This window comes from Candoia aspera, chromosome 14 (genome assembly GCF_035149785.1).
Source record: "Candoia aspera isolate rCanAsp1 chromosome 14, rCanAsp1.hap2, whole genome shotgun sequence".
In the NCBI taxonomy this organism is placed as follows: domain Eukaryota; kingdom Metazoa; phylum Chordata; class Lepidosauria; order Squamata; family Boidae; genus Candoia; species Candoia aspera.
Window position 1 is genome coordinate 18,838,026 of NC_086166.1, and position 22,056 is coordinate 18,860,081.

At 43.2% G+C, this 22,056-nt stretch overlaps 1 protein-coding gene across 1 annotated transcript in view; it reads left to right on the forward strand.

Moving 5' to 3' along the window:
- The window catches only part of PRKCB (protein kinase C beta), a 198,289-nt gene that overhangs the window by 99,798 nt on the left and 76,435 nt on the right, over nt 1-22,056 (forward strand). Inside the window, exons 6-8 of the mRNA XM_063315016.1 lie at nt 1,326-1,482; nt 7,011-7,145; nt 21,366-21,462. Of these exons, the coding sequence (XP_063171086.1) occupies nt 1,326-1,482; nt 7,011-7,145; nt 21,366-21,462 (389 nt within the window). The remainder of the gene's footprint in view (nt 1-1,325; nt 1,483-7,010; nt 7,146-21,365; nt 21,463-22,056) is intronic.

A 22,056-nucleotide genomic window follows, 5' to 3' on the forward strand; every position in this document is an offset into this window, starting at 1 on the left:
TCATCACGTCTGGGGCTAGTTGAGCTCATCCTCTGTTCCTCCCCAGTAGCATTTTGACCATCTTCCGACCTGGGGGTCTCATCTTCCGATGGTATACCGACATATCTCTGGTTGTACTGATCCATTTAGTTTTCATGGCAAGAATACTGGGGTGGGTTGCCATTACCTTCCCCAGGGATCGCATTTAGTCTGACCTCTCTGTCATGACCTTCCCATCTTGGTTGTCCCTTCACGGTTTAGCTCATGGCATCATTGAGGTGCTCAAGCTCCAGCACCACGACAAGGTAACAATCCTTTGCTGAAGCAAAATGACTTAGTATACACGAAATAGATAATTGTTCATTTGTTAACCGAAATAGACCAGAGACTCTTTGCTAGAGATTTCTTGGATAAGAAGAATTTTTTGATGGCCAAACTCTTTTATTCTAAGGTGTTTTTAGTCCCTCTCCCCATCATATTTTAATTATAGCAAACTTGCTTCAACATTGCAAGTTCCTCACTTGTATTGATATTTTGAGAGCCTAATGGCTTTGGATCAAATGGCAGCCGTTTTCCCTCTTCCCAACATCTATGGATGATGGTTGTTCCTTACTGCAGATGCACTCAGTGCCCTTGATTGTTCATCCAGGAAGTGGCTGGACTCAATCCTGCCTCAGTGGCCCAAAACTGATATGTTTATTAATTGTGGGGATGTTATTAATTTACATTTTGTTATGAGTTAGGGGTGGCTGAGCAGCTTCAGTTCAGCTGTTTTTCAATGGGAGTGTTGTGTCTTTTGAGAACACTGTCTGACCAAGTTGGGAAGCAGAGTTAGATTTTCCTTCCCTGTCACTATTTCTATTTGCTGCATATATCATGTGGCCTTAAGTCAGAAACACCAGTAGGAAGATCCTTTATTCTGTCCTTGTGTATTGATTTTTTATTGGACCAGGGTCCCCTCAGTGGCTCAGAACAGCAGCAAAAGACAATTCCATTTTAAAAGAATCTGAGTTAAAAATAAATACTGAAAAGAAAGGGATATATAAAGATAGGTGGGCACATGGAGTGAAGGATAATTGGAGAGTGGAATGTCATGGCACTGAATGCATACAAACACAGCACAGCAAGCAGTGGCTCTCCAGCCAGGGGGTATTCATTCCTTCTGCAAATAAGCCACATTGTATTTCATGCGGGATAGTCCCAGAGGACTTAAATGGGCTTCAGCTGAGGCAGGACGTGTCACCACGAACTGAGCCCATTGGGTTTTCCTACCTGTAAATACACGAGAGGGTGGATATTGTGGCATTTTTCATCACTGAGGGTCTTTTTTTTCCTTTCCATTTCAGTCCGAGATGCTAAAAATCTTGTTCCTATGGATCCCAATGGCTTGTCAGACCCATATGTGAAACTCAAACTTATACCTGACCCCAAAAATGAGAGCAAACAGAAGACTAAAACTATCAAATGTTCTTTGAACCCTGAGTGGAACGAGACCTTCAGATTGTGAGTATTGCTAGATACAGCACTTGAATGTTGGGGGCGGGGCGATTTCTGGGCACCTCCCTCTCAAAACAGGAGGCCAAGAAAGGGGAGGATATTGATGGGTGAACATCTCGTCTCATCCGTTGTCCCAGATCCCTGACTGTGCGGGAAGCCAGAAGGAGACTGCTGTATAGCTCAGACAGAACCCGTGCAGAAAATCACACATTCAGGTGCCAGGTGAGGGAAGAGACTTCCCCCGGTTGCAGATCTTTGACAGTTCTGACTCCATGGCATAGACAATAGTAATCTAGATGGAACCTCGGCTTTCCTCATAGGGAGGCAGCTTCAGATAAGTTCTGCTCCCTGCCTTTATTTCTTGGGCAATCTTTTTATTTATTTTATTTTATTTTATTTTATTTTATTTTATTTTATTTTATTTTATTTTATTTTATTTTATTTTATTTTATTTTATTTTATTTTATTTTATTTTATTTTATTTTATTTTATTTTATTTTATTTTATTTTATTTTATTTATCAAATTTTTATGACTGCCCATCTCCCCCACCTGGGGGACCCTGGGCAGTTCACAATAAAAACAATTAAAATTTCATTAAAATCATAAATACCACCATTAATCAGTCAGCATAAAATGCAATAAAATCCAAGCCATGGCGGATCTAATTCAAACCGTAAGGGCATAAAACTGGTCCCCGCAGAACAAGGGAATCAACCAGCCCCAAGAATGGCTCTTCCCCTCCCTATTCCAGGCAAGGTGAAAAAAACAGGTCTTCAGATGTTTTCTGAAGTCCAGGAGGGAGGGGGCTAACCTCACTTCTGGGGGAAGGATGTTCCAAAGGCAGGAGCTGTTGCAGAGAAGGCCTGCCTCCTGGACCCCGCCGGATGGAATTCTCTTACAGACGGGGTCCACAACATGCCCTCTCTGCACGATTGGGTGGGACGGGCTGACGTAATGGGGGTGCGACGGTCCCATAGGCAACCTGGACCCATGCCATGTAGGGCTTTAAAGGTGATAACCAACACCTTGAATTGGACCCAGAAGCAAACTGGAACCCAATGCAGCTCAAGCAGTAAGGGTGTTACATGTGCTGATCTTGGAGCGCTCATCACTGTTCGTGTGGCCGCATTTTGAACCAACTGAAGCTTCCGGATACTCTTCAAGGGTAGCCTCATGTAGAGTGTGTTGCAGTAGTCTATGGGAGATGACTAGGGCGTGAGTGACTGTTCAAAGGGCCTCTCGCTCCAGGAAGGGACATAACTAGCGCACAACACGAAGTTGTGCAAAGGCCCTTCTGGCCACAACTGCCACCTGCTCTTCGAGCAGGAGTCGTGAGTCCAAGAGAACCCCCAAGTTATGCACTGAGTCTGTCTGGGGCAGTGCAACCCCATCCAGAACTAAAGATGGCAACTTCCTAGGAACTGAGAGGCTGTTAACCCACAGCCACTCCATCTTACCAGGGTTCAGCTGAAGCCTGTTGTTCCCCATCCAGACCCCCACAGCCCCCAGGCACCTGGAGAGGGCAGTCACAGCATCACTTACTTCCCCCAGGATGGAGATGTATAACTGAGTATCATCAGCATACTGATGATACCTCACCCCATGGGGACAGATGATTTCACCCAGTGATTTCATGTAGATGTTAAATAGGAGGGGAGAGAGTACTGAACTCTGCGGCACCCCACAGAGGAGGGGCCATGGGCCCAACCTCTCCTCCCCTACTAACACCGACTGGGACCGGCCCTGGAGAAAGGACATGAACCAGCGTAAAACTATGCTGCCCACCCCCAACTCCCTGAGCTGACCCAAAAGGATACCATGGTTGATGGTATCGAAGGCCGCTGAGAGATCACGGAGAGCTAGGATGGATGCACTGCCACCATCCCGCTCCCGCCAGAGATCATCCATAAGTGTGACCAATGCTGTTTCCATTCCACATCCTGGCCTGAAACTTGACTGAAACGGGTCTAGATAATCCGCTTCCTCCAGGACCCTCTGGAGCTGCAATGCCACCACCTTCTCAATCACCTTCCCCATAAAGGGGAGGTGGGAGACTGGATGAAAATTATCCAGTATAGTAGGGTCCAGTGATGGCTTCTTGAGGAGGGGGTGCACCAGTGCCTCTTTAAAGGCCACCGGAAACTCCCCCTCCCACAAGGATGTATTTACCATCAACTGGGCCCAACCACACATCACCTCCCAAGCTGCCTTCACCAGCCAGGAGGGGCATGGATCTAATTGACAGGTGGTGGCATTTACAGTCTGGAGGATCCTGTCCACTTCCTCAGGTCCAACAGGATCAAACTATTCACAGATAACTGGGTAAGTACATTCCCCAGGCATCTCCACAGACCCTGCTTCACACTTGGAGTCCAACTTAGAGCGAATCCGAGTGATTTTATCCTGCAGATGCTCCAAAAATTCCTCCGCACGTCCCTGTAGATGATTTTCCGGACCCCCTTTCCCCAACAAGGATCGGGTGATCCTAAACAGGGCTGCTGGGCAGCATTCTGCGGATGCAATAAGAGCGGAGAAATACTGATGTTTTGCTGCTCTTACCGCCACAAGGTACGCCTTAATCGCGGTTCTAGCTTGTGTCCGGTCAGTCTTCGTCTTTCTCCAGCAGCGCTCCAGGCATCTCTTAATCCTCTTCAGAACCCTCAGCTCCTCCGTCAACCACGTGGAGTGTTGGGTTCAGTGGGACAAGAGAGGCCGCACAGGCATGATCCTGTCCAAGGCCCCAGCCGCCTCCCTATTCCAGGCGGCAGCCAGGGCCTCCACTGGACCATGCAGCAAGTCCTCGGGTATAACCCCCAGCTCCCTCTGAAACCTCACTGGGTCCATTAGTCGCTGGGAGTGCTTCCCTGTGGAGGGGGGCGGCATAGGAGAAACTCAGGGCCACCAGGGTGTGATCTTACTATGACAAAGGGGAAAGATGTAACTCTCCCCTCAGGTCACATTGCTGTCTGACATCACTGACAAGAAAACTAAGTCTGGTGTGAGGCCACTGCTTTGAGTTGGGTCCCGAATAATCTGAGACAGGCCCATGGCCGCCATGGTGGCCATGAACTCCTGGGCTGCCTCCAAGGCCCGCCCCAGGGACAGAAGATTGAAGTCCCCCAGAACCATAAGTCTGGGGAACTCCACCACCAACACCAAGACACCCTCAGGCAGGGAGGTTGCTACGCAGCAGGGAGGCTGGTACAGTAGCAGCACTCCCAACTGTTCTTGGGCACCCAACTTGAAGAACAGGGTCTCATAACCAGTTACTTGTGGAGCAGGGCCCCTGAAGGCCACCAGAGACTCTCTGATGAAGACTGCCACCCCTCCTCCCCTGCCCTGGCATCTCAGCTGGTGCCACACCCAAAACCCAACCAGGCACATCTCTGACAAAGCCACTCCTCCTTCAGGGCCCAGCCAGGTTTCAGTAATACATGCCAGGTCTGCCCCCTCCTCTGTGATCAGGTCGCATATGAGGGGGCCTTGTTGTTAACTGACCTGGCATTAAGAAGCAGCAGCCGGAGGCCAGGGCCCCCACAGGACTGCTGTCCAGGGCCTAGGTTTAAGCATGGAGGGTCGGAACACACTACAGGTAACAAACACCTGGGGCATCTTCCTCTATGATGAGTCACCCTCCGTCATAACATCCCCTGCCCATCACCACCTCGATAAAATGTCCCGCCCTACCTCCCCCAGGATCTTCCAGTCCAGTTGCCTCCAGTCCTGGACCTCTAAAGTTCCTGGTTTGAAGTAGGAATCCCTCCATCCTTTCACACAACCATGCACACATACCAACAACCTCAAGGGGATGGTGGGCCCCCAGTGCACCAACTCTAGCTCTCGGTGCTGGTAGGCCCAACCACCACCCATAGACTCACTATGCCTCCTGCGCCTCTCTCACTGGACAACAGGGGGCATCACATCTGCTACCCCCCACCCCCTGTCTCTCACTCAGGGGGTGAGTGCTCTAACACACCACATTCACACCTGGACTCCCCCTCGTCTCTCACATGTGGGGGGATTCAGCATTCACATTGGAGGGACCCTATTAATCCTGGATCTAACTTTTGAAAAAATTAGGAGGATTGGGAGGGGATAGCCAAGCCAAGCCGTAATTCAGGTCTCACGTCCTATAGCGTCCAGCTACTCCAAAAATTTCCATCCAGTCTAAGAGTCAAAGGCCTCCAACAATCCCGCCTCCCCACAGCGTTGTTGCTGATATGGAGGACTAGAGATCTCAAGAAGTCCCTCCATAAAATCAGCTGTCCAAAGGATCCTAAGCAGCGCCCCCAGGGGACACCTGGCCAGACGGACTCCCCTCGTCTCCAACACTGGTCCGTCGATCTACCACCACCTCCGGAACTCACTTCCCTGCTATGCCAGGCCTGTCTATTGCGCCGGGATTCCCCAGGGGCTCGTCCCTGCATTGGGGTTGATCTTCCACCCCAGAATTCGCCAGGGCTCACTCTCACGATGCACGGGGCCTGCCTGCCATGCTGAGGGTTGAATCGGACCACGTCTTCATGCTGGGGCCAATCTACTATGCTGGGGTCCCTCCAGGGCTCACTCCAGTACTGGGGCTGATCTTCACCCCAGAATTCGCTGGGGTTCGACTCCCACCACGTTGCGCTGCGCAGGGCCCGTCTGGTGGGCTGGGGTTCACCGCTGCGTCATCCAGGTCTCGCCTCCCCCAGCACGTCCTCACAGTGCGTCCTCACAGGGGGCAAGGGGAAAACTCCAGCTCAGGAAAAATTTCAGCACAAAAAGTGCTGCTGGAGATGCCACCGCCACTGTAGCCGTCGAGACGCGGTCAGGGCCCGGGCTGCCGTTTTAGATTTCTTCCTCAGTGTGGGGCCTGCTGCAGCATAGCATGGGAGGGACCCATTCTCAAATTCCTCTCTGTGCCAACTCTGGCATTCTGCAAAGAGGCATAGTGCTGGCAAGGAAGGGAGTCATGGTACGCGCGCCTCCCACTGAGCTTCAAGCTGTCAGGGTGACTATTGGGACAAATCTACTGCCCTGCTTGGAAGTAAAGCAAGATAGAACATTTCCCTGCATCGTTTCATCTCCAACTTCTCTCTGTTTGTTGTTCCCTAGCTTTCTGGGATTTTCAGGGGTCTCGATCTCACATCCAGCCCTACTTAATTTCTTATAGTTCACAGCATCAGATGCTCTCAAGCCATGACTTTAGCCACCTGTAACTTCCCTAGAATTAATGCAGAGGAAAATTTACTGCATTTTCGTAAATGAGCACTGGAAGTGGGGATGAAGAAACGTTTCCCCTCTCCTCCTCCAGTTGGTGTAGCTCAGAAAAAGATATAATATTGTGGGTCAGAAGCTGACACTTTTAAACATTTTTTTATTTGAAAAGGCCAGGATCTGGAAATTCAGCATTATGGGCACACGCTGCTCTTGAAGAGCACCACTTCCCAATGATGGGTGAAATGCATGGAAGCTTGCAGAAGGCAGCCCTCACTCCAAAATATATCTCTTAAAATCTGTTCTCTCCCTCCCCCTCCTTGTTTTTCCCAGCCAGTTGAAAGAGTCTGACAAGGGCAGGCGACTATCCGTGGAGATCTGGGACTGGGATCTGACCAGCAGAAATGATTTTATGGGATCCCTGTCCTTTGGAATTTCAGAGCTGCAGAAAGCCGGAGTGGATGGCTGGTATGGTGGATTTGTCTCTTGGGCCCTCAGTTAACTGGCTCTCCAGTTAATAAAAATGGGGGTGAGAAAAGAAATGGGGAAGCATGCATGGAAGTGATTGCTCTTTGGGGAATACCACTGGAGTTGGGTGGCCAGTATAAATAAATAAATAAAACACATCTCTGAAATATTTTAGGACCTGCTGCCATTAGCATAGAAAAATCTAGACTTTTTACACTACACATTTTGAAGGAGTCTTTCCAACTTACAGGTCAAACTGTGGAATGTTCTGTTACTGTCCTGACATGCGCCACCAAGAGGTAGCCCCAGGACATAGTTAGGATTGCAAGCCTAAACCCTAAATGCGACCAACCCTTGACAGAAGCTTTGGGTGCCAAAGAGCGCCCTCTGCCCCCGTAGGGCCCAGGCCCAGGTTTCCCAGAAGGATCCATTTCTATCCCTCAAGAGCAGAGTGGGAAACCCGTGGCTCATCAGCGCTAGCGAGTGCCTCTTAGAGCAGCCCTGGCCGGGGGTGGGGGCCAGGGCAAGAGATGCCAGTGTGTGCAGCTGCAGCAACAGCCTCCCCGAACCCCCAAATGACAGGCGTGTCAGCGATAGGACCAGATGCTCAAGACCCTCCTGCCCTGCTTCCTGCACCTCCCAGGCACTAGGCTATCACAAGCTATGGGTGATTCTTTTTAGCACCAACTTTGCTGCTGCTGCTGGCTCTGGAACCACCCACAGTGAGTGCTGTGGTCTTGCCAGCAGCTGGAGCTGCAGCTGGTGAGATGAAAAGGAATGAAAAAAGAGGGGAGAGTATATTGATGGAGGAAAGGTAGGAAGGGAAAGAAAAGGGGGAGTATTGTTTTTACTCCAGTCAGTGTTTCCACTCCATCCTCTTCTACCGTGGATTTCCAACTAGCTGCCTAGTGCTGACCACTGCCCCTAGCCAGGCCTGTAATAGAAGGTAAATCCTGAGAATCTTTCATTATTACTGCACTGGAGAATGTAGTAACTGGAGCAGTATTAGGATTATACTGATTACATTTTAGTGACCAATTCAGGAAAAAAATCCTAACAGTAAAAGCTCTTCACTAATGGAATAGACTACCTCAGGACAGGAATTTCCTTTGCTGGAAGTGTTTAAAGAGAGGCTGGATGCCATCTATCAAAGCTGTATTATTATTATTATTATTATTATTATTATTATTATTATTAAAATTTAAAGGCTGCACACCTGCAGAACAACTTTGGGTGGTTGCCCTAATTGCGGATTCCTGCACTGGGAAAGGAGTTGGGCGGAATGAACTCAACGTCCCATCCAGTGTCACGATTTTCTGACCGATATCGCTTAGCCTAAGAGTGTCTGCTGCGACATCCCTCCCCAGAGCTATAAGGATCCTTGTGGAGTTGGCAGCTTTAGCCACCGTTCCACATGGTTGCCTGGTTCTTTGCCTGATGACAGGAGAACTCTGGAAAGGGTTGCCATCGTCACCAGTCAAACCAAACTGTGTATCTCCTTGAGACAGGAAGAATTTTCCGCAGACCACTCCCAAATTATATGCATAGTTTTGGACTGGAAGAGCAGCAAAATGGGCAATACCATTTCCACAGCTGAGCAGCCCAAACACCAACAACTGTATTAATTTTATGGATGGATTGAGGATTGGTTTTTTTTAAAATAAAGCTTTATTAAGTTTTTCAACAAATACATAAAAACTACAGGAAATGAAATAAAGTATACTACAAGGGAAAAAAGGAACTAAAAAGCGTGAAAATACAAAAAAAGACTACGTACTACATACACACTAACTTCCGACTTTCTACAACAAAGACATAAATAAGTCAGTATCACTCTCTTACTCTAGAATGAGCATTACTTCTATAAAACATTTCCATTCTCAATATAACATTTCTTCTAAAACACTATTTTCCCCTTGAAATGGATATATATATATATATATACATATATATATACACACACATATATATACACACACACACATACATACGTACATTTTTATAACATTAAAAAAATCCCCCCTTAATAGACAGGTAATCAAATATTCTCCTTCTTCATTACAATTTTACTCCTAACCAGAGCATTTATATGGTTAAACCTTATATCTCCACCTTTACATATTTAAACAATAACCTTATTAATACCCTTTTACCCAAGATAAATTCATTATCCCAAAAGCAGAAACATCTGTCTAAACCTTTAAAAGACCTCCTAATAAGCACAATTAAACAGATAACCCACTTCAAAGTAAACTGAGGCAGTTATGTATCTCACTGTTACATACAAGGTGCGGGGATTGTGGGTTCAGATATCCCAACATGAATAAGCTTCACCACAAGCCTCTTTGGATATAGGAAGTTATTTTATTGAGATACAGTCCATTGTCCTGCAAAGTCACAAGTGAATCAGATTCCCTTGGGCTCCTCATTAAGTCTGTTGGATTTTCCCACCTCCCGTTTGACATTGGATGCTTGCAACATGTTTCAGTTTTATGGCTCTGTTCCCAGGCTCTGTTCTTAGAGATGGTGTTACTTCAGATAAGGGATTCACCACAACAATTCCCTTTGTGCCTGCTCATGCTGTCTCCATTACTAAGCAACAAATCATTCCTCCCACTTCCCACTTATACAACCCATGGCAGTGGAGAAATTCCAGAGGCTATTAACTATTGCTTCTGGGATGATCCTCTGACACAAGGCTTTCTCCTTGCAATCCTCGACCTGCCTTGTAAAGTCCAACTCATCTTCAAGGACCTTCTGTCCCTTGAGGCTTAAATCTTGTCTTTGATCTCGATATTCCAAGATTGCAGCCATTTCTGTTCCTTTTACATGCAAAGCTTTTCCTTCCTCAAAATTAACATTCCAGAGGTGAATCTTCTTCCCTTCACTTTTTGGCCTTGGGAAGTTACTCATTTTTTTCTTTGAGACCGGGACCTTATTTTCCAAATAACTTTTTGAGAGATGGTCCAAAGCATAAGTAACCTTAAGGTACAGCTCCTTAAAAATATCTTTAAAATCTTCCATATCCCTCCATGGAATGTTATGGTGCCCTCTAGTGCCTCAGGATATTAGACAAAAAGCTGTCTTTCAGAAAGGAAGAGTTAATCAGTGGGGGTAGAAAAATAAACAAAGCCATTTCTCATGAGAAAGCAGATAGATCAAAGCTTAGCTCCGCAAATTCAGTGAAGTGGATAATTCTTTTGTAATCCTTCAAACTTTGAAAAAAGTAACAGCAAACAGGTGAAAGTCTTTAAATCCAACAATACAATTTAAAAAGAATATATATATATATATATATATATATATATATGGGGGGAAAGCCAAATTAACAAATTAATAACTTCCAAAAGTAATGAAAACCACCAAGAGATTCCACATTTCTTTGTTGCAAAGAGCGTCTCCTTAATAATAATAAAAAAAGAAAAAAATGTGTTTTAGAAATGGGGTAGGGAGTGTTTGAGTCTGTTTAAGGCTTCAACAAGGCTTAGGAAATGATGGCAATCCCTGCCTCCCAGGCGCTAGCTTACCAGTCGATCGTGAAATGCTGTTTTGCTGTCTTCTGGCTGCTTCCAGCCATCTGGAGGACAAATGGGGTAATTTCTGGGGTCCTCCTTAATCTGGAGAACAATTCTGGGCTCTAGGAAATCCTGCCTGAGCCCAAAAAAGTCTGTGTTGCCGGATCAACCATAGAGCTCACAGAGACACATCTCAAGTTGCCAATTCCCCACTGGAAGTCAGCGGATGGATTGAGGACTGTTGACCTTTGATGATCCCACCAGATGAGTAATTCTGAAATCCAGTGTTTAACAGCAAGGTTAACATTGAGTATGAATATATACTGAGCTGACTTTCAACGTTTTGCACAGGATATGGACTGGAATGAACTAGCACTTCTCAACCAATTTAAATAGGGTCTATCTGACAAAATATGGAACAAACAAATTCAACAAAATACTCCAGAAATCTTGGAAGCATAAAAGCAGCTCTGTGTGGCTATAGATGGAAGACTTGAGGAACTGTGAGAAACTGTTGACAGAAAAGAGAGTTGCAACTACTCTTTGTCATTTCTTCTTTTTTGTGTCTTTCCTCTACACATCTGACTCTTCAGATTCAAACCCATCTGTAGGTCTTTTTTGTCAGCTACAGAGAAGCAACACCAATACATATATGGACTGTATTTATATTGTGAGGATTCGGGCCATTTTGCACAAGATCGCCATGCTAAGTTCCTCTGATATGAGGAATATCAGTCAAGTGCTACACCTGTGGAAAAAGGACACATTTTGCAAGCAGATAACCAAAGCATGCCAAGCTGTTCAGCCCCAATTTTTCAGTCTTCACACTCAAACTGGCTGTTAAATAAATCTTCAAATCCTGACAGATTCTGGGGTCCAGGCAGTTTCCTAAACTGCAATTGTATACAAATGTGCCTTGCTAACTCACCCAAACGATTGATGGCAGATTATTGCTCTAGCACTCAGCCCTCATTACCCTGCCTTTTGTGACTATTAACAATTTCTATAGCTTTGTTTATCTTCCCCTCAATTTATTTATGAATATAAACAATTTACTTATTTGTCAAATGTCTAAAGCTGCCCGATTCCATAATGACTCTGGCTGGCACACAATACTGAAAACAGTATAAAAAAATCATAATCCCCCCCCCTCAAATTGATGTGCAAAGACAGCAATAAAAATATAACCCATAACCCCCATATTCCCCAAAAGGGTTCACGACACTCCCTAACCCAATGCCTGGGGGAAAAGCCAGGTCTTCAGAGCACACTTAAACAAGGTCAGGTTGTTAGTATTGTTAGTATTAATAGTACTGAGACAAGTTTGGCTTCAGATTCACAGTCCACATATTTACTGGGACCAAGAAAGTACAGTATTATACAGTAATAAGTTTTCAAGATTCACCATTTGGAAAGCCTGAAACCCACTTTCAGCAGGATATTTTCCCTGTTTTACCAGCTAAATATTCTGATACTGCTGATGTTTGAGGGAAAGAAAAGGTATGAACTTGTCTACCCCCAACAGATTCTGTGATTATACTCAAGCTGATTCTGGGAGAGCTCTTTCCTATAAATGCCAATACCCCATTTTGGTGAAATCCTATTTCTAAAATGAATTTCTTGATGACAAATTGAAGAAGTGACATATTCATTATCAGCTTCCATACCAACTTTTTTTGTGAACAAAAAATAAAAAAGCTTTCAAGTTATTCACACCTTTAGGCTCCCATCAGCATTTCAAGGAAACAGACTAAATGAGGAGTACTGAAACTCTACTTTATTGTTGCAGGGTATGATGTCAGAATCTTGAACACCTGACAGAGATTCTCTCCCCCTGCTCTCATGCCAAAGAGAATCAAGGCAAAGCAATCCTCAGTTTCTTTCTCATTCACTCCTCCCTTCCATGCCTGAGCTGGTGTTTATGTAACACAGCTGAATACCTTCTTCAAGGCCATCTCCATGCTCCTCTATAACTCTGTAACCATTAGGAATCATTTTCTCAGTCCTCTGAATTCTTAGGACAACTACAGAAGGCATATATTTTTATCAATTTCAGAGAAGACTATAATCTAATTTGGATGAAGAACAGCCATAAATATCTCTTCGACACTTCCAGAAAATTTGAATACAAGGCAATACTTTTGGTTTATATTTCAATCTGTACATCTGTGTAAGATTTATAAATCTTTTATGTCAGGATATTTGATAGTTTATTTGGATGATTTGTTCAATTATTCTGAAGGTCCAACTACACACACTGAACAGAATTGATCTATGCTTGATCAGCAATACCACGCACCCTTTAGGCTAAACTGGATAAATGTGTCTGTGATCTGACTTGCTTCTCCTCAGTTTTAATTATACAGGAAAAGAAACATTTTATCCCTCTCCTGATAAAGTTCAATGTTCAAGGATGTCCCAAAGAACAAAAGTCAATAAAAGAAAAAAAATCTGCAGTACTATTTTTCTAAGGAGAAAGCAGAAGGTAAAGATCTTTCCTGACAGAGCTCTGAGGAGGAGGAACACTCAGTAATGGCAATGAAAGTTTCACATCATAAGGAAGGTAATGAAACTGTTTCTCCCTCCTTACTAAAATTCTTGCTGAGTTGAAAAATGTAATTAATGAATGGACAGAAGTAATTAAATAATTACAAGAAATTTCTAAGTTGTCTTTTTGTTTCTGATATTGCAAATAAAGCATTTGAATTTGCTGAAAGGCATTCAGGTACAATTAAGGCAATGAAAAGAGCATTTCAAGGCTGATATGAAAGAGTTTTATGTTTGGAAGATGACATTTGCTGTTGCAACATTAGGGTTAAATATTAAAGGATTGCATAAAGAACGGGATAAATAATCTGTTGGAGTAAATTGGCTCAATGATTTATTCTCAGAATCCTAAGAATACAGTAACTGTGTTCCAGTTAGGATATCCAGGTACTAGAAATTCCTGGGTAATCAAAAAGACAGTGATATTAAGTTCTCACATTGTAGTTTTTAAGAAGTTGTTATGCAGAAGGCTAGGACAATGGAAGGATATATTGCAATGAAGACAAAGTCCAAATACATCAAGAAATGTCACCTGAAACTCTTCAGAAAAGAAGTTAAAACCTTAGAAAACCTGGGGAAACCTATTGTTGGACATTCCTCTCTGGATTAATTTCCAATTTAAATGCGAAGAAAAAAATACATCTACACTGAAAGAGATGAAACAAGTATATCTTAAACTAACAAACCAAGCATGGCAGGAGAGGATGGCGAGAGATGTATGCTAGAGAGGAGGAGGAGGATCAGCTGAGGAGTGGAAGAAGAAAAGAATTCAACAAAAAGGAATAAATACTTAGGAGATAATCATGTTGAAGAATAACATCTAAGTGTTGGTTTATACATAATATTTAAGAAATGATTTAGTAAACAAGAGGAATAAGATAAAGATTTCTCCTTGTCTTCTTTTTATTTTTCAATAATTCATCTCTGTGATGTATTTATGAGATTAGAGGGGAGCAATGGAAGTCTATCTTCATCCTGCTTGGAACCCCAGAAGAGGATATCTGAGTGACAATTGTTTTGTCATTTTTGTAGGTAGTAGGTATGATACAGGGGCGTGGCAAGCAAGGGAAGGATATAAAAAGGAGAGATACAGATGTATATTATGCAAATTACTGTTCTGTGTTTTTTGAAGTGTATCCTTTGGGATATACGTGTGCCCTTTTTGGAAAAATGGTTAATATTGTTTCATGGAACTGATGGTATTGGACACAAATTGAGCACAAAATAATTAATAAAACCTTAAAGGAAAGCAAGCCAGATATTTTATTGCTATAGGAGATTCACCAAAAAGGTAAAAAAAAAACCATGGAGAATGTTTTTTAAGTAATGGCACTTCTAAGGCCAGGGAAGTAGCAATTCGGACTGCAAACTCAATTTAATTAGAGACAACAAGGGTAGATTTGTATTTATAAAACGGAAATTACAAGGAAATGTAATTATAGGGTCAATATATTGCCCATACTATAATCAATTGGAATTTACACAATCAACATTGCAAAAAATAAACTCATTAGGACCTGGAAATGCCATTATAAGGAGAGAGTTTAAGCAAATAATGAACTAGTCTGATGTTCTGAAAGGGAAAGGGGGAATCATTTTCCTGTGAACAAGAAAAAGAAAAAGAATTACTAGAAGTAATAACTATCAGTTCTTCTAATGGGAAGTTAATAGACTAGTCCAAAAGAATAATAAAACTATATGCTGAAAACTTATATAAAGCAAAAGAATGTGATCCTTCAAAAATTAAGAATTATTTAGAATTTGCTTTTTTAAAATACTTTTTCTTAAAGCATTTTACAATACTAAAAGATGATACAAACTGAAATCAGAAAAAAAAGACTAGAAAAATAAAGAAATACAAAGTGCAAGAAGAAAAAGAAAAATGAAAAGAAGTGGTAAAAAAGTGTATATAAAGAAGTGACTCCTTATCTTCCTTGCAAGAAGTACAGGCAAATTCCAGTTCCCCACTCCTTATGAAATTACATACATGGATCACTTCTTCCCATAGCAGCCCCCCCACCCCCATCCGTTCACAAATCCAGAAATCAGCATTTCTGCCCGAAGGTCAGCGAAAAGTCCATAAAGGGTTTCCAGAATTTTGTAAAAATATTTCTTATTTTAGCCCTGATCAAACAAGTCAAATTAAATATTCCTTTGTTTTGCTTCTAATCTTTAATTCAGCAAATTGCTGTCATAGGATTGAATCTCCATTCAGACTTTCTTTCTCCCATCTCAAAGATTTCTTCAAGGTTTTAGAAACTTCCTTTTGTAAATCCAAAAACAAATCCTTGCCCGGGTCCTTTTTCCTCTCTTGATGAATGGTTTGTATTTCTACTCTGACTGTCATCTCTGTTTCATAATCCTCAATTTCTTTATTTCCCAATATTTCTCTACCAGCTAAGATTTGTGTACCCTCTTCATCCATGAATTCTTCCATATTGTTGTCTGTCATATCTTTCACATCTTCTGTATAATCTTCTTCAAAAAATACGTTTACAGATACAGAGATTATTGCTGTCGGATTAGTTATATGTTTCTCCCCCAATTCTTCAAAAATTCTTTGAAATGTCTCAAGCATCATACCTTTATCTGACATTTTGTAAATTTCACTTTTCTTTTTTCTGCCTGGAACTTTAGTCCCCTTGAATGGCTCATTTCCATATTCACAAAGTCTCAGATTTCTCTGTTGCTTTGTTTTCAACTTTCAGCCAATGATCTCCCTCCTGATAGACCAAACAATTTGTGTTCCCACTGAAATGTTTTGTTTACTCAGTTTTTCAAAAATCTTAGCAAAAGTCCTAATATTCCAAATCTGTCTTGTCCCTTAATTCGTTTATAACTTTCTTAGATTAGATTCTTATTTCGCTTTTTGCCATTTGTATTATATTCTTTAAGTTATTTAAACTGCTAATTAGCTTTCCTTCTATTTTGGGATGAAGTTTTACTCATTAGGTAGTTTCTCAAACTTGTTTGAAAGACCTCTTTTTACTGCAAGATAATTGTAAATCCAAAGTTGATTAGAAAGTGCGGTGGTCAAACCCAGTGATCTTGAAGGCTCTGCTGCGACTGAGAGCATGGCGGTTTGCTCGTCTGCTGGCACTCAGGCCCACGGGACGACCACTATCCTGCAGTCTCCTCACGAGGAGCAGCCGTCCAAAGCACAAGCGGGCAGTCCGTCACCCTCGCCTTATCCCAAGGGGTTCCACTGGACTGCACTGACTTCTGGTCTGCTGCTCATTGCCACGGCAGTGTCTCCGCTGTTTCAGAAATGTCTCATTTGCCACTTTTCCTCACCCGGAAGTCCTAGAATGTAACAATATTCTCAATAAGCCAATTACAGAAAAGGAAATTGAAATGGCTGTTAAGAAGCTGAAACCAAAATCAGTTTGATTTACTGGAAGCAAATGAAACTTATAAAAATATGAATCTTACTGTCCTGTCTCAGGCCACCAACCCACAAGCACACAGAGAGATGGTTGCAAATTTTACTGAGAAGCTTATGAAACAAATAAACAAGTGGCAAAGGAAATATGAGTGCAAACCTAGATGAAACAAGTCCCCAAAAGTGCAGCAACCTTGCCTTGAGAGAGCTCCGAATCCAAAGCAGCAGGCACAAGAGTGGTCATGCAAAGTCCAAGGGTCCAAATGTTGTTGAAGGGTCAACTGGTCCAGATCTAGAGTAAAGTCATGAGGCTCCAAGCCAGGGGTCAAGGCACACGGAGTCTGGGTCAGCAAATGGTTGTTGCCAACGGAGAATTTGCACTCACTGCTCTTCTTAAGTCAAAGCAGCCCCAGCATTGCTCACTTGGAAGGATGACGCTCCTTTCATGCGAGGAGCCTTGCAGGGTGCCTTTGCTCTGCTCTGCTCTGCTCTCCTCCCCGCACGGTGAGCCCTTGCACTGGGAGCGGGTGGCGGCTCAGACTCCTCACCTTCTGAGGCCAGTGGCCAGGTGGCCCAGTCTCCTCTGCCTGCAGCTGCTCAGGCAGGGGTTCATCCAGCAACTCTGCAACTGGCTGCTCATGGTCGGTCTCCTAGTCAGAGTCCGAGATGGCCATGACACTTACCAGGCAGAAGTACCTTGGAAAGGTAATAAACCAGACAAACAGTTAAAGAACAATAACTTCTATTTGGCTTCGAACTAAATAGGTCTTGACAACAAAAGACATTACGCAGCAATTCATCAACTATTTTTCAGAATTATACAGCAGACAGCAATCTGATCCAGTAAAAACTGGAGAATGTTTGGATGGAATATTACCTAAAAAAACAGTTAACCAACAGAAAGAGGATTTTACTTGACCTATAACAGAAGACAAAACCAAAGAAACAATTTAAAGGTTAAAAATAAATAAAACTCCAGGACCAAGTGGTATTTCTGCAATATACTATCAAACTTTTCAGAAATTTTGATTAAACCTATTTTATTAGAAAACTATTTCTGGGCTACCATTCTATACATGGAATTGTGTGACATCCCAAATTTGGATTCTAGAGTTTATATTTTAATCTATATAGAGTCTACACATTACAGGTAGTCCTCACTTAATGACCATTTGTTTAGTGATGGTTCAGATTTACGATGGTGCTGAAAAAAACTGACAACTGGTGCTCACACGACTGTCACAGCATCCCTGTGGTCACGTGATCACATTTTGGGTGCTTGGCAACCAGTTCACATTTATGACCTTTGCAGCATCCCATGGTCACGTGATCGCCATTTTCAACCTTCCCAGACGGCTTCTGGCAAGTAAAACCAGTGGGGAACCACAAATGGTCACTAAGTGAGCACTATCTATATTGTGTGAATATCGCCTTCACACACTATATTGGAAAAGCACTGTAAAGTTGAACAAAAAGTGGTAATACAGGGAATTGTTTTTATCCTATCTGGTTTAAATTAATGAATCATGGACAACAGAAAGTAATTGGTTCTTTAATGATTTAAATAAGGATATATGTGTTCTGGTTTTATATTGTCTTCACCTTAGTGAAAATAAAATTAATACAGTTTTAAAAGATAATTTTAAAATACTTATGTCCTCAAATCATTGTCTATAAGCCCTTCAGTTTTTGGGTGGTTGGGAAAAACCAGAACATGTGGTGGAAGCCCATCAGCCTGCTTCTGTGGTTTCACGGCTGTCCTCCATGGATTCTCTCATCCTGGATGGATTGTGCCGAAGAGGAACCAGAGGTTCAATCTGGCCTCAGTATGGCAGGGAGCCTTGGAACTGACAGCTGCATTCCTCAACGACTGGCTCCCTCAGCACCCCAACAGTCTGAATGGGAGGAAGGCTGTTCCTGGGTGAGATGACTTTCCCCCAAGGAGATGCTCTCTAAAGCGGTCCAGGTGGTCAGCCAGAAAGTATCACGAGGTGACCAGCTCCAAGCTGAATAGGATCTTGCTTTTTCTTCTTTTCCATCCTCCAGAAAAGGCATTTTGCTTTTCTTTCTACAGTTCTTCTTTCTAAAGAGCTGAACAACCTTTCTGAGCAAATCATAATAATGATAGGTGTGTAAGTACTGCAACAGATCTAAGAAGCGGCTGGATCTCCATTTTTTCTCTTTGTGGGCAGGAGTGTTTTATTGCTCGTTAAAGTGAAGTTGAGAATTGACTTTTAAACTGGGGGAGCAAATTAATGCTACTTGACCAGGTCAGTTCTTGAGAAACACATATGTAGCTTGGCTGGCATTAGTGAAGGACCATTTAACAGAAAATGAATTCATGCATCTGAGTGGGATAAATAATGTAGAGTTGCTCATTTCTTTTCATTAAGAGGTGCAGTTTTCATATAGATTCCCGTGCAAGTGGGGGAGAATTTTGTTCTGCTTATATTTTTATGTGAAGTTATTCATTTTGCATATTTTTAATGTGAACCTCAGCTTTCCAGATGTGATGTGGTTTGCAGTAGACATGTTGCATAATATATATACAGTATATATTATATTGTCTGTGTGTGTGTGTGTGTATATATATATATACATACATACATACATATATGTATATACAAAATGACATATATTAATGAAAAATGTACAAAGATGTGCATATTACAAAACTGCATTAAAAACATTGGGATTGGTTGCTTGCAAGAATGTATATATTAAAGCCAAGTCATGCTGAGTATTGTACATTTCTGTACCTTTCTGCTGTCACCCAGATTTTTGCCACCAAAAAATAGGGCTGCCCCACTCAGGTACTCTCACAGCTGCAAGGAGTGGCAAGTGCCGAAGTTGCTTCTGGTGCTGAGGCTTTGCGACCCCCATTCTCTTCCCGGCTGCCTGGGACAGAAAGGACCCTTTCCTGACTGGGGAGGGTATTGCCTGTGACTCCTCTGCCCAAAGAGGCTATCCCAGAGTCGCCCTAGGATTAAACCGCATATATTATTTTGGTGTTGAAAATGACTTACCTTGTCATTTGAAGGAGCAGAATATTCTAGTATTTCTTTTCCTTGCTGAAGTACTAGCTAATGAAGGTTTAATGAAGCTAATGGAAAATAGTAGCTGATATCCAAGGGCAGAGCTGTGATTTTGGCAGTATTCTTTCCACGTATTTGCCAAAGCCCTCCAACTTCAGCTGTTAACGAGAGAGACTGTTTAAAAAAAAAAACCCGAATGAAGCCATTTTCTGAGGTTTCATCAGGGTACATTAAACCAAAATCTAAACAAAGGTCTGTGTTCACATGCCACATGGTAAGCCACAATAAATAAATAAATAAATAAATAAAAATAAAATAAAATAAAATAAAATAAAAAAGAGAGAGAGAGAGAATTTAGGGATAAGCTAAGCAAGTTATAGTCTGAAGGCACCTCTCAAAATTTCAGAGTTATTTTCATTTGTTACAGTTCTAATTTCATTTATGAAGCCCCCATAAATTAAGCCCTCCTGTATAGCTCACATGACCCCAGTTAATTATTAAGATATACTTGGTTTCTGCATGCAGTCACACCTTCTCCCCACCCAACATGGGTTTGTTACACTCAGGGTTTCACCGTGTCTGAATCTGGCTCTGAAGGAAATCTGGGTGAAAACTAACCAAGCTTAGCATGTTGTTGGGCACAACCAGCCACTAGCCGATTAAGCGTGACATGTGGACCCAGCCAAAGCAGTGGAGGAGAAGGCAGCGGCCACCCCTTGGTGTGAGATACTTGGAAGGGAAGCCTCTTGTCATCTCGGGTGCAGCCCAGTCTCTTTCACAGCGCTGTCATTCAATGAGGCCTCGGGCAGCCCAGGGGCATCAGGAGTGGCCTTCAGAGGCTCAGGACCACTGGAGACAAGTGTGCCCCTTCTGTGAATTGGCTGCCAGCCAGGTCCTCATCCAGTCTGGCAAGTTTCATTTTGGCTTTCCTACCACTTGGTCTTGCTCCAGTTTGGCTTCACCAGCTGAGCACATTAGAAAGCATGTAAAATACATGGTAAACAGCTATGTGCTGCATTTTAAAGAACCAGTAAGTGGAGATCTAAGTAATTTTCCTTGCCACAGTACTTGGCTTAAATAAACTCTGCAAGGAGGAAAGCTCCTATTCATTTTTCATCTCTAAAGAGCCATGGTACATACTGTACATGGAGAAAAGAGGCAGAAAAGATGAAGAGACCTCAGCGTGATGCAAATCCCATCTTGTCTGCTCATTCTCCATCCTCAGGCAGGATATATTTCTTCCTCCTCTTAATTTTGACAGTTTCCCCAGACTCTGTCCGTAGCCGTGCAAGCCTTCTCTGCAGGCACGGCTGCCCAAACCTGAGCAGGATGAATGAGCCGTAGGTAGGAGGTACTATTCTGATTGCCCAAGTTTTTAAAATATCCTGCAAATCAAAACTTGCACAAAGCATTTGCCACTTGTGGGTTTCGTTTGCTTCTTTCAAGCATTTTTTGACATGGGAAAGGGTTCAGAAATATCACCAACACCCCATGGCCTTCACTCAGGATTATGTTCTCATCCACTTTTCTTCTTGGGGTAGTTGAGTGTTGGTCTGTTACCTTCTGATGCTCTGCTTGGATCATTCCTTTCTTTAAAAGTGAGCAAAACTAATTAAAACGAGAATAGAACATACCTGGTGCAGGACTTGGCGTGGCCCTTGGTCGGATTCTCAGGCTGGCCTTTGTGGCTGTAGCCCCAGCTTAGGGCTGTTTTGATCACTCCCTCTTTTCCTCTCTCTAGGTTTAAACTCCTAAGCCAGGAAGAGGGAGAGTACTTCAATGTTCCTGTCCCCCCTGAAGGTGAAGAAGGCAATGAAGAGTTCAGGCAGAAGTTTGAGGTGAGCTGCATTCCCAAAAGGCCACCCCACTCCTGACGACTCTTGGGAAGAAGCCCCTGAAGCCTCCTCCTGTGGCCCTCCCCAAGCACATGGCCACGTGAGGTTAACTGTGAGTTAGCCCTGCCTTCTGGGAGATGCCCCAGCCACCCCAGGAGGAGAAGATCAGTGTAGGTCTGGCCAGTGGAATCATTGGCATTAACAGGGCAAATAGGTCAATAGATCTGTTCAAAACCCACTTCTACAACTCTTCCTAACACAGAGAGGTTTTGTACACAACTTTCCAACTAGAGAAGGTCAGACATGAACAAATGTGCTTAGCGTTGCAACAGAGCCTATTTTGGCATGTCTGGCAAGTCTCATTCCTGTAGAAAGACATAGTGGATTTCCCCCCCCCCCATTCCTAGTCAAGCCTTAGCCAACCTGTGTTCCAGGGTTCATCCAGCAGTTCTATGCTTCTGTATTTCTTCCTCATGGTTGGGATTCCTTGGTCATTTGGGGTTCCATTCTTATATGGGAAACATGGTGTGTAGAGGTGGACCCATTTGAACTGATGCAGGATCCAACATACAAACAAAGGAAGGGACCGATCCATTC